This window comes from Lottia gigantea (assembly GCF_000327385.1).
Source record: "Lottia gigantea unplaced genomic scaffold LOTGIsca_601, whole genome shotgun sequence".
Taxonomy (NCBI): Eukaryota; Metazoa; Mollusca; class Gastropoda; family Lottiidae; genus Lottia; species Lottia gigantea.
The window spans coordinates 5,538-19,108 of record NW_008710054.1 but is presented as its reverse complement, the minus strand read 5'-3'; the positions used below and the strand labels follow the sequence as shown (position 1 = coordinate 19,108).

Below are 13,571 nucleotides of genomic sequence, written 5' to 3'. Positions count from 1 at the left end.
TTGAGTCTTATGAGAAAGAGGAAAACAAGTTAAATATTTACCACAACTAAAGGATAAGAAGTCACAATAGAGTTGACTGTTTCTACATGTACATGATGTTGACCAACCAATATCTTCATTTGACCATTTTCTTGAGCTACAAATGCCTGCAATGACATGATGTATATAATTGAAGAGATAAAGATAAAGACAGAATACACCATTTTTAACACATGGATCCTGTCAACTATTCCTTGACCAAACATTCATCTTTTAACCTACCCATTTGCCGCTGGTTTGACTCAAATAATGAGAAATGGTCTTAGCGCTAGGATGTTTATATGGAGTTTAATACCACACTTTGAGCCAATGAATGATAGCTCCATATCCTAACTTTTAACCTTATCCAACTGTCATTCACATGAAATCTTTTTTTACAGTAGACATTCTAACCTGCATCCATGTAAAAGCAAAGTTGGCCAAAAACACCCAAAAACATAAAAGTTGACATAAAAATATAAAAGATTCATGCATTACCTTCCATAAACAGACTAACACCATCTGTACACGTAATGCTTCATTTAAATTATCTAGTAATTTATCTGATCTATTTTCTTGTTTCATACGATTATTATGACAAAGTTGAGATCGACAATAAAAATCACAACATGGTGTTGATACACTGTTTACCTGTAAACAATAACAAATTCACAAATAAAGATTGGATGGGCTGCAGATATACTTTCAGTTCCAAAGTCCAAGTCTAAAGACTTTATTAACATTAAGCTCCACTATAATAAGAACTTTGATGCAGGGCAAGGCTTACTCTTTTACATGATGTCACTATATGACTCAACTCAGATAGATAATGATGTTTATTTACCTGTTCCATATCAAACGGCACTTCACTAACGACAAAATTATCACCTGTAAAAACATCAATATCAAATATTAATTTCTTTGTGTTTTAAAAAGATTATATGGAATCTTTGTCAGTTTTATCCAAACCTGCTTCTCTGGCGTTTGATTATAAAAATGTCATACCTTTTGTTTGTTTAGATTTGGTTCCTTTTAAAACTAACTGTAAGCTTTCTCTACTGCCTATTCTAATACCTACAAACAGACACAATTTAAAGAAGGTAAAACATGTCAAAATCTGCCTGAATATGCCCTCAAGAATATATATAAAAATTGGGTCTTTACAATCTGAAACATATGCAACTGTTCAATAAGTTCATTTCCTTAAGCTCATACTCTTCAAGTGCTTACCTTTTTGGTCTGATGTACTAAGACTACTAACAAACCATACTGGACTAACACATGATACTTGCATTATCTGTAATTCCTGTATATGTGGTCTTTGGTATTGTACCTAAAAGGGATTTAAAAGTTTAGTATGACTTTCATGAAGATAGCATCAACTTGCACCATTCCAACTTCCATTGTGGTTCCTGCAATTTCACTAAAACTAAGTATTTTATGACTTTTTGCTAAATATGCTTTATCTCATAAGGCCCTTTGTGATTAATGGCTCTATGTTTAAACTTAATCACGAATGATGGCATACCTGACTAAGATTTTCTAATTCACAAGTTATAGTACACGAATTCAGTTGTTTGTCATCATGATTAGCCGTACGACAACTAGTAGATTTATAAGCTGATACACGAACACTTAATGATTCTACAGTATTCACTATTGCACGATGTCGTAATATTCTGTACCTGAAAATAAATTATATGAAACTGATAAAAGTTGTCTTCATCTCCACTTTTTTTACATTGTAATATTGTGATCTCAAAATATCAAGTCTGTCCCAAGAGTTATCTCCCTTGAGAGATAGGAAATTAGTCTGAATAAAGATAGAGGTCATAATTTCACTGACTGTGTTTTGTCTCTAAATCCAAACTGGATATGGAAAACTCAGACCCACAAGAAGAGTACTTTATAAACCCTTTTTTGATTTCTCTTCTAATCAATCAAAAACTACCTTGAATAAAATATTTTTTACAATATGTGAGGAATTCTGGGATATTGATTGTTAAACAATAACTTGTATTGTCTGACAATTTATAACAGTGCTTTGGATTGGTTAATATGAAATTTCAACTTGATATACATTTGGGTCAAAATTTCACAGACCACAATTGAGAGAAGAATCGCATCAGTTTATGGTTGGCAAGTGAAGTAATCTGCAGAAGTAAAACACAAAGTGCAAGAATCAATTCTGAATTATTCAGATTAGCAAACTCAGTATCGGAATGTGACCAAAAGATTTTGCCTATTGCCATGGAAGTGTGATTGAGATATTTTTTGATATTAAAACAATGACTTACTTGACTTTTGACTGATGATCTAATGGTTCATAATAAAATAAAAAATCTACTTCATGTACACCACCAATATCACTACCACGTACCCACATTGGTATTGATAATGTCTCTCCTGGTTTTAATATATTATCACTTAATGGAATGTCTAAAACATTAGATACATGGAAATAGTCTTTTAAATTAACATTATCACACTGTAAACTTTCTCCTTTAACATCTCTCTGTTGATAAACGTAAGGGTATTTAGGTAAGTCAGATCCCACACCAAACGTACAGAATTCCGGCTGACTAGATGTTAACTGTAGTTTTTGTAAAGGACTGCGACCAGAGTTAGTAAATTCTAGTTCTATACAGTGAACTTCACCACACAATAAAGTTTCTGGAAAATCACAGAAATTCACCTGAAAATCAGAAATAAAATGATGTTTAAATTGGGCTGATGACGTCACATTAAAATCATCATCAGTATCATTATTCTTAATTTAATAGACCATATACATATTTGAACATGTGAACTCTCCAAAAGGTTCGTAAAGCTGATATACCAAGTTGTAGAATGGAATGAGAGAATCTGAGAAAGATCAATCTAAGAAATAATAGTCCCAAAAGGTTTGGCCAAGGATTACAGCTGGACAAGAATTCTTGAAAGCCTAATCTGTAAGCCTTGCCAAATATGGTTGTAGCCTTTATACAAATTAAAGCAAATTTAAATGTTCACCTCTAAAATGGGCATTTCTTCTTGAACAACTAAGTCTAACCGTCTATCAGGACCGTAGATTTTATTAATTTTTTCTTCTTTATTGTTGTTTAATCTTGGTCCTTGGACTTCTAATCTTTGTTTACCGCGGACAAACACACTATTTATAAAACTAGATTTACTGCCATCAATAGATGTAGATTCTGTCGATTGTTGAGAGGGCTGTGGGGTAGTCCCTAAATTATATGCTAAACCTACAATACGTAATTCACCAGGTTGTCGTGGTACCAGGGTCAGATGAATCTGGAAGTTTAAAATGTCAACTTTTGAATCAATCATCATCCATCTTTTTTGGCAATAAAAGGAATTTGGGATTCACAAAAGTAATTGTAAGAAAATTCAAGAAAAAAGAACTTTCAATGTTTATCTACTTGTATTCTACTTACTGGTTTACTTTCACTGCCTTGTAATATAACTTCTTTTATAACTGAAGTTTGTATAATTTCATCAGCTAAATTATTCTAGAAAAAATACAACTAAGCATTTAAACTTTTAGGCATTTAAAACAAAAAGAATGGAGTATATGATGGTATACAATTTACACATGTCCTCATCAGATGAAATGAAGAAAAGAAACAGATTGTATTGAAAGTTATTTCTATTGTTATAAAAGAAGTGAATTAGGCTTTTTTATAATATAATTTTTTTATTGTTATATGTGTTGTCCTCTTCTACAGTTAAAACATAAACCAAATAAATGTTCTTGGCTTGTCATTTGAAATCATATGCAAAAGCAGAAGGGCAAATTTTGTTGTGAATTATGTTTCAGATGTCACTCACCTTAACTCCTGTAGATATTTCATTGGATATTAATTGAGGTTTATCAACACTTCCAACTATACTGGGTAAAAAACTCCATAATAACATAACTTCTGATAATACTAATGTCACTTGTAATGGATTCTCTACATATACTTCTACTGTTATAGGTTCTATATAGACAAAATTAAAAAAAGGACATCAAAATATTTTGAAAAACACCTCTCAAATATGATGCAAAGCTCACCTTACCAGTTGAAACAATTTGACCATGTATTGTATAATTGTGAATATAATGCACACTTCTTCTTACCCTCAAATATATCACTGCCATTGAAAATAATGTGCACCACATCCTGACGAAAATTCTGTTGAAAAATATCAAGCATGCACTTCCTGTAGCACACAGATTTCTCAGTCAAAAAATTGGACAAGCCAACACAACAAGACACTTTTCAAAAGTCTATCGAACTATACATGTCTTCCACTTCAATACTTGTATCATTGAGCACATGCTTATTTTTGTTTGATAAATCCATGGGTAGAGCCTACCAATCTGAACATATATCAATGCCTTACTAGATACTAACTGAGCTATGTGATCAGTACCTGATTGCTTTAACTACCCTACAGAAATCACAGTGATACAAGTCTTGACTTGAATAAGTAATACATACCTCCAACAAAACCAGTAGGACTATATTTATTTTCTGTTTGATTAGTAAAACACTGTATAGTTTGTTGGTATTTTATAGGTAAGGTACCATTGTTAGCTGATCTTACTAACTGCTCTTCTAGATTTCTCCATACACCATTATTATCATCATCACTAAACCATATACCAGATGCACTGGTTTTACGTACATTGTCTATAAAGATAAATGGTCTTTTATATCACTGACAGCCCATTATATGGATTCATTTGTAGCTTGTTATAGTTTAAACACTATACATGTAATACTAAGAACCCTGATTGGTTGATGTTATTACACTCATTAAAATGTCCATACAGTGTGCAATGAGGGAAATTTTGCCAGGGATCTTTAATGTGCACAGCCTGTAACAAACGGGCCCTCATTTTATTGTCCCATTCCAACGTCAACCCCTCAAAAATACTGACAGCCAACTTAATACGTCCAATCATTTAAAAAAATAACCACTGTATATATTATATATAATAAAATCAAGATTTAGCATGGAAAAGTTTGCGCAAGCCATATGTTAAATGCATACCTGAAGATAATGACTTCTTTCCTAGTAAAACTTTAGTTAGATTAGCGTTAACATTAGGTAGAGGTAATTCTGGTAATCTTCCATAGGAACTATTCTCACCAGCTTCTTGACTTAGTAATTGCTACAATGCAACATATTACATAGAAAAATGTTTTCAAATCTTTAAGGATTTCATAGACATAAACATAGATCAGCTCAAATTTCTGCTAATGCAGTCTGTTGCAGATTGCTCAAAAAAAAAATCTGAGGATTATATTTGCATCACAATTGTAAGCCACATCATAAAACGCAAGAACACAGACATCTGACTGAAAATCAAAATAGTACAAATTAATCCTGACAGTGTCGCCGATATACACAAAAAATGTTTAGAAAATCTCAATCCCTAAAACAATAATATAGGCGAATAACTACATATAACAAATCTCTTAGTGGCTGTAGATGACTTACTTACCTTGTAAACAAAAAGATACTCTCTAAGATAAGAGTTTTGTTGAGATGGAATTTGACGGCTGTCCTCACTTAGAAGATGTTTAAATGCAGCCGTAGCATTCTCTAATTGTTTTAAATTGAATGATTGTCTACCAATAGTAAAGTGGATGTGATCCTGTAAATATCAAAAAGATCATTATAATAAATGTAGTTACATTTCTGTTATTAAAAGAACACTGATTGGTTGATGATAGTTGATGGAATTGACCAATCATAGTTTAAGAAGTTTTTGAATTATATTGAAAAGTTACCTCAGCAATGGACCAATGTTTGCCTTTATAAATCTGTAATGCTTGAGAATAAGCTCGTAAAGCATGTTTTCTCTGAAAATAAAACAATGTTTAATAAAATGAGATCCAACATAAATTCAAGAATGAAATTTATTAGTTACAAGTTAGATCAGCCGACAAGTAGAGTATGCCAAGGAAAATTTTTGCACTTTTTCTTCCTTTCGATTTCCCATGGACACCTAGTGGTCCATCCCATGCCTGTACGATTTTTCAAATAAGCCCAGTTTTACCTCAATCGTCAAAAGGGAAATACAAGGTTAAAAAATTTGAACTATCTATACCAAGATCGACCCTACATGTTCAGGACCATTTATCACGCAAGTGTCAACATAACTCAAGAGTAACTCACCTGAACTGCTTTATTAAATCTATGACCAGCTAGAATCATGTGAAATGAATACCTCCGAACTAAAGGTGACTTCATATTTATAAAACAGTGAGCAGATTGTTCCAAAAATAGAGCACTAGATAGATCAGATTCCTGAAAGATATAAAAATGTGGCGCTTTAGATATGCAGTTCTTTTAACTGTCAATATTTCATTACATCTGAAACGAACAGAATTATACCTATATCTAACCTATAATTTTCACAATAACGAGCAGACGGCTAAATAAATTCTTTTTTCAATTAGTTAACAAGAGGTCAGAAAATATTAAATATCAAGCTGATTCTTTGAAACGAGAATAAAAGCTTAAAAAGTATATCCCTCACCTCACATATGAGCTTAAAAAACTGTGTAGCTGCCTCATGGAACATTCCTCTACTTTTTAATGCTTCTGTACTTGTTAAAGTTGCTCTAGTAGCAAACTGTGGATTTCTGTAAATGGAGAGAAATTCTTGAAATGCCAAATAATATCAGGCAGCATAGCTTTGTATGTTACAGGCTTTGCTAATGAAAATTCAAAAGACATTGAAAGACAGAATACCATATATAACAAAGTAAGGTTTTCTAATTCACCACACTAAGAACTTTTTAATTAGAAAATTGACTGGCACTGACCTGTTGTTAGGAACCAGCACGCTTATTCTCAAAACGATCTTACCGCTAGGATGTCCTAGGTTCTATCTTCTAACATTGACTCTAGGACATCCTAGAGCTAAGATTGTTTCAAGAACGTGGCCAGGTAAATACTAATTTTATCACTAGATGAGAGCCTGGTTTAAGTCATTTGACTTACCTACAAGAGGCTATATAAGTTGTTATGGCTGATTCCATATAATGATGTGGATAAGGTCTTTGAGCTTGAATACCTTGCATAAATATAGATAAACTGGCCATTTCCTACAACAGAATCATAAACCAACATTCAAATACATGGTTTAAATTTTGTTATTCTGAGTAACCAGTAAGCTAAGCAGCTAATGATGAAAGCTAAGGATATCTTCTTAATACAAATCAGCAATTAATTAAGCACTAATTGTAAATTAGGTTTAAAAATTAAGCACTAAGAATTAACTTTTAAATCAAGCATAATATTTTTATCTTATAGGCGTCCATCTTTGCTTCTCATGAAAATAAAATACTACACAATTATAAAGCTAAGCTAACACCACATAATTCTGCAACTTACCAAAGCACCAGCTAAATGTAACCAAGCATGATCATTATTAAAGTCTCTTTTAGCAGTATGATAGGTCTGATAAGCAAATTCATACATTTGAAATAAAAATGCCAGATCAGCCATTCTTCGTAGTTGAAGTTCGGGAGCATCTGAGGTATATCTGAAAAGTGGAAAAATAAAGTTTTTAAAATGCTGCTGCGCATAATTGTATGATCAAAACAAGTTCATTTTGCTTTAGCAAAGGCAGCTGAAATGAAGAATTGAAACAATTACTTGGTAAACAGAAAGGGAATTTGAAATGAACAATCAAAACTATGATCAGAATTTTTCCCATCTGACATATTAACACAAATCTATTTTTGAAAATTAAGAAGGAAGCAACCAGATTTTATCATTAGATCTTAAATGCATATAAGTCAATGACAGGCCAAATTCAAAAATGGAGTTTGTAAGAAAACAAGAAATACTTACACCACAGTAGTATTTTGATTAGCTTGTACATAACCAGAGGGTTTATTACCACCAAACCATTTCTTAGTAGCACTAAATATAGATCTATGTATGCCTTTACGTGATGCTAACTGGAAAATAATAATCAAATTTTGATTTAGATGATATGGCCAGAATTAATAATGAGATGAAGCATGCATGACCATAAGATGATAACTTTTATGGATTATTTTCAGAGAGAAAAGCAGTTTGCAATGGTCAGATGTGAATGCCGCTTGTTACAGAAACGTTTTGCCCTTGATTATGTCTAACTAACCAATGATTAACGTTTGAAAATGACCAATTGGCGTCCCTTTGACAAAAGAAGAAGAAAAAGTAAGAAAATTTACCTGTTCACTGAATATTTTCATCTGTCTCTCAGCCCAAGGTATTAATGCTTTTACAACAAACTCATGCATAAAGATGCGTAGCCTATCCATGTCACTACTTGTCAGACAAATTCCATGTCCTTTATGTTTATTTTTATCAGTATTGACAGAGGAAGAACTTCGGCCATCTTGGTAACCATTGGCAGCAGCAGTTGGATCGCCATCTACTGGTGAAGATTCACCAATAGTATTTTGAACTTCTGTGTGAGAGAAAGCTAGAGGATGATCCATCAAAGGATTAGCTAGATTGGGTATAGAACCAGGTAATGAGGAAACTGAACCAGATAGAGATGGTATTGATCCTGATAAAGAGCGACCTGAAAGAAAATGACAATTAACAAATGACATCCAAATCTTTCTCCATTGAACAGAAATCTACAGTTTTTGTAATGTAGTTTTTTTCCTTGTAGCCAATAAAGAAGTTGTCTGAAATTCATATGCTAATAACTTTGTCAAAACAGTCTAATCTTCACTATTAGCATGATTTTTCAGATTATGAAACATTCACTTCTAAATTATACCCTTCAAAGCCACATTAAATAATGTCCTTTTATTATTTCAATACTACCAACCTAAATTGGATCTTTCTTGAAGATCTGCTGTAGAATCTAAAGACCGTTTCAGAATAGCTTCATCACTAGGTTGATCAGTACCTTCTGACAGATGAGTTGGGAAGGCTGCAACCTCACTCTCATTATAATCATAGTCCACACCCTCCTGTAAATAGATCACTGTCAAATCATTTGTTGATCAAATATATTAGATTTGTTAGTAATTTAATTTGTTAGTTGTTAATCAGATTCAAATTAGATGTTAGTAAGCTAAAGTTTGATTAACATCCGCAGAATGGTGTTTAAACATATGTTCAAATCTAATCAAAGAGCAAGAATTGTTCTAAAGCATGTTTAATTTGTTAGAAGCAAGGGCTGATTCGAAGCTCAAATCATCTTCGGCTCCAAAAAAGTGACATCAACAGATATTTAACCATTAGTCCTTGGGACAATCTCTGATACAGAGTTGTCAATACTTGCAGTCCCTTTCAATCTCGGTTATCGTTTGAAAAGTAGTCCCAAAATAAGTGATCATGTAACCAATGTTCTAATGACATTTCATCAGATTTATGTAATCCAAATTACTAAGAACCAAAATATACTCCCTATAACACAAGATCATTTTAAAATGGTATTTTGCCTGGAAAAAAACATATTTCACACCCAAAATTCATTTTTAGCATCTTAGAATCAAAGTCTCAAGAATATATATTAAGAATCTTGTAAAATATGTAAAGAGAGATTGAAATGGACTGCAAGGACCAACAACTCTATATGAAAGCTACCCAATATAGAAAAATCAATAACAAGAAATAATGATACAAGTGCAATATGGAAGATAAGTTCACATGCCTGAAGAGGTTAAAATTAGAGCATGCTCCATAAGGCATAAATAGTGTACACAAAGAAGGCATAATGTAAACCCAAAGCAGAATGTCTACAGTTCTTAGAAAAAGCTTGAACATCTATTTAGACAGATGAAAACAGTTTTATTTGACCTCTTAGCAAAAGGTCAGAAGTAGCAAAGTACTTAAAAGCAGCAACCAAAATACCAAAATGATGTTTTTCATATTAGTTGAAAGTGCCAGTGTATTGAAATGGATGTGTAAAAAGAAAATTTGACTAATATGGATTCATGGACATGAATAAGAAAAATAACAGGATAAAGCCAACATTGATAGCTAATGATATGGTTAACATTGGCACAAATCTTACCCAGGCTATAAAATAGCGAGGTTTGTGTACATATTGGATCTGTAATAAAGCATTAGAGGTTCAGGATAGAGGTATTATTAATGACAAGACTGGATGTTAAAAGCTTATATATATGTTAGGTAGAAACTATATGAAGCTTATGTTATAATATATATATAACAGTTAAGGCACAGGCATATGAGCAGTTTCTTTTGTTGCCAATCAGTGAATCTGATCAGATGATGACAGTCTGTCTTGCAGACAATAAAAGTATTGGAGACAATTATCAAACTTGTTTGATATTATAAATCCTGTCTGTGACAAGATAATCTTGTTGTGGAAGAAAGGGCCCACACAAGATTTTACACAAGAATCGAGTCAGCGACAAAAATCTTGTGTGATCGCACCTTTAGCAATAATACCAAAATAGGTCTTTTGAATATTTGTTGCATTCATAAGGAAAGGAACAATGTTAAAATAACGCATTACATCTTCACTGGGATACTGAGACAGCAGGTTTAATCTTGACAAACTAAAATCCTTTCTTAACCCTTTTGCCTATGAATATTGATATGTTAAGTATGGTAATATGAATAGGAGACATTTTAAAATTACCATAAATACTTAAGTTTTTTTTGTAATAAAATTGTAAAACTGCAAACAAGTCCAATCTGTTTTAATTAAGACTGGAAAATAGCATACACATAAACAAATCTTTTTTTTCCCTAAATTGGCTTTCTTGGATATTGCATATTATATCATTCAAGCTTATTATATGAAAGAAAAGTAACTTACCACTGGTTCAGGGGGTTTAGGTATAAACTGACTCCAAGGATCAGGTAAAGTAGTTTCTGATTGTAATGTATCTATTGTCTGTAAGGATCGAGAATTGATCTGTAGTAAATGACAGCAGTGTGGTGGGAATGTAGATTTCATAATTTGGTAAATTGATTCAGCTCTGAAAAAAAAAAAAACAAATCAAACATAAATATATAAACTATATTTTGGTAAAAATGCTTTATGAAAAAGAATGAGCAGTTGCCAAGCAAAAACGGCCAACATATTTGAGTATATCAAGGGCTGTAACTCTGAATTTTTTTTTTAGTCAAAACAAAAATACACAAAAAGTCTAATGACATACCTTGCTTGCTCCCCTTCACTAACATCATGTAATAATACAAAATAATGTAATATTCCCTGACAGAACCAGCGTGGTGATTTATTAGGGAATTGTTGTTGTTGTTGTAATTGTTGGTTACCTAAACCTTGAAATGTAGCTATTGGATCATTATTACTAGATGATACTATAAATACACCTATTTTATAGGTTAAGGAAATAAGAAAAACTTAATGGTGAGTACATGCAGAAAAAAAGGTTATCCATTTTTGTTAGCATTGTAAAATTATTACTTAAGGTTATTTACAGTAATCCTTGTTTCATGAACTTCATATGCTAAACGTTTTTGGAAAAATAGTAAGATTTTCAAATTTCTTTTACCAAATTTCCTAGTAAAAACCCTGCTCTTTGACTATTACTTAAATATTTTAAAATATAACAAGTAAATCAGATACCTGCTTGAGATTTATCTACCCACTGATAAACCAGCAAGTTGTTTATATGAAAAAGGATACATGCTAAACAATTATTCAGATATTCATGATCTGATGCTGGCATGATTTTCAAATACATGTCACGATAAGACTCAAACCATGGTGTTGAAGCTGAAAATAAAAGATCATTTTACACAAGTGTAAGTCTTTTGGCTATAATAACATGCAGAAATATATTTTCCATCCATTGATAAAACAGTTTGCTCTTTTTGGTAACAAGAATATCACAAAAATCATTGCTCCAACAAACAAATGGCAAAATAACCATATCAATTAAGATATACAATCTATCAATAATGCCTGGTCTGGTTTATAACATTTTAAAAAGTGCATAAATGCTACTCTGCACCTGCAAAAGTCAATTTGGCTGCTATGACTATTGAGGGTTCCAATAGCTAACAATGTTTCTTTGGTATAAGCTTTTCTGATGTAGTAATCTATTCTATTACTCTTAAACTCATACTGGTACTTACAATTCAATTGTAGATCATAGTTGCCTACTGACAATACATTAGACTTGCCACCATCTCGAGATGGTAACTGTGTATTAGCAACAGAATCATTCAATAATTTTCTAATAGCTGCTGGTTGAGTAGGGTAACCAGGATTGGTCATATCACATACATTTAGACGTAAATTTCGGATCACATGAGGAAGATTATTTGGATCTCTAGTATGTACTGAAATGAAAATTAATAAATTGAAATACTGTGGAGCCAGATGTTCAAAGTCAAGAACTTTATCAAATTTTCCACAATCCAACATATTGTGGGTGACCGCTTGAAACCTTGTAAATGCCATTGGTCATTTTGACTTTTTGGTACCGTTTGGAAGCTCGTAAAAGCGTGGTTCTTGTGATCAAAACCTCTTGTTTTTAGCTTGATTGTAAATAACCCAAAACCAACCAATTACATAACACGTATATAAACAGTCAGATTTAAAAACCTTTTGAATGTTCCTTTTTCTGCGGATGTAAAAGAATAACCTCATATACTGTATTATTATACGGGTTATTGGTTGAATAGGTCGGAGTAATCAAATTGTTGTATAAGATTAAAATTTTGTTTTAGGAGAAAATTAGCATGTGGGCAACACTCAAAACACTCAGATTTTGATTTTACTTTACTATACAAGTTAAATCTCATGCATCTATAATCCTTGGATATCTTTAACTTTCTATATTACAATGGATGCCACTAGGCCCTAGTTATACTGTGATGCTATCAGGCCCTTTTTGGGAGGTGATGACACTGATTTGGTAATGACAGCACTATCTCAGTCACAAGGTCAATGTCATGTAAGACTCTCAAGCTAGCTACATCTGCTGCATTTTGATTTTAATATCTGTACCTAACAGACGAGAAGGTATCATAAGAACACTAGCAACATAAATTACCTTCTGTTGGCAGCCTGCAGAATGGTTGAATCAGCTGCACAAAAGTCAAATTATTTTTTTGACAGATAAGCTCAGCTTCAGCGCTACACAACACAGCAACGTGCGGACTGAAGGTGTTCTGGATGAACTCTTCGGCTGTTTGTTTACACTTGGCCATTGTTTTCTTTAAAAAATACTCATTTCTTTTAAAGATTTTCTACATAATTAGTATAATTTTATCTTTTATCCTTCGTTATGTGTCAAGTCATGCGCCATATTGATATTATGGTATCCACCACTTCCGGCACAAAATCACAGTTCAAGGGAGAAAACTCTTTTTACCAAAATCGACAAAATAGGAAAAGGGTAAACCAAGGACCAAAATATTATGTAGCATTGTATTAATAATAATAATAAAAGTTATAATATCTTCATTCAAAACAAGTTCATACATTACCGATAAGGATTAAGATAAGATCCTGTCTGAGTATCCACCGATAGACGTGTCTTCCATAGATATCATAATTATGCAATATGATATCAATGGTGTCTTCC

General features: G+C 32.4%; 1 protein-coding gene across 1 annotated transcript; it reads right to left on the bottom strand.

Annotated features, from left to right (window-relative positions):
- Window positions 1–40: 40 nt before the first annotated feature.
- LOTGIDRAFT_202689 (hypothetical protein) lies at window positions 41–13,194 on the bottom strand (the record flags this gene model as incomplete). Its single annotated transcript, XM_009064163.1, has 25 exons — window positions 41–146; window positions 517–669; window positions 863–906; window positions 1,024–1,092; window positions 1,249–1,351; window positions 1,547–1,703; window positions 2,316–2,713; window positions 3,031–3,312; window positions 3,456–3,530; window positions 3,856–4,001; window positions 4,506–4,697; window positions 5,062–5,163; window positions 5,512–5,668; window positions 5,805–5,876; window positions 6,193–6,324; window positions 6,557–6,662; window positions 7,024–7,127; window positions 7,417–7,567; window positions 7,879–7,988; window positions 8,247–8,639; window positions 10,829–10,988; window positions 11,172–11,346; window positions 11,663–11,752; window positions 12,115–12,321; window positions 13,038–13,194. Coding segments are annotated over 25 exons (3,840 nt in total), but the record flags the coding sequence as incomplete, so codon positions are not given.
- Window positions 13,195–13,571: the final 377 nt, after the last annotated feature.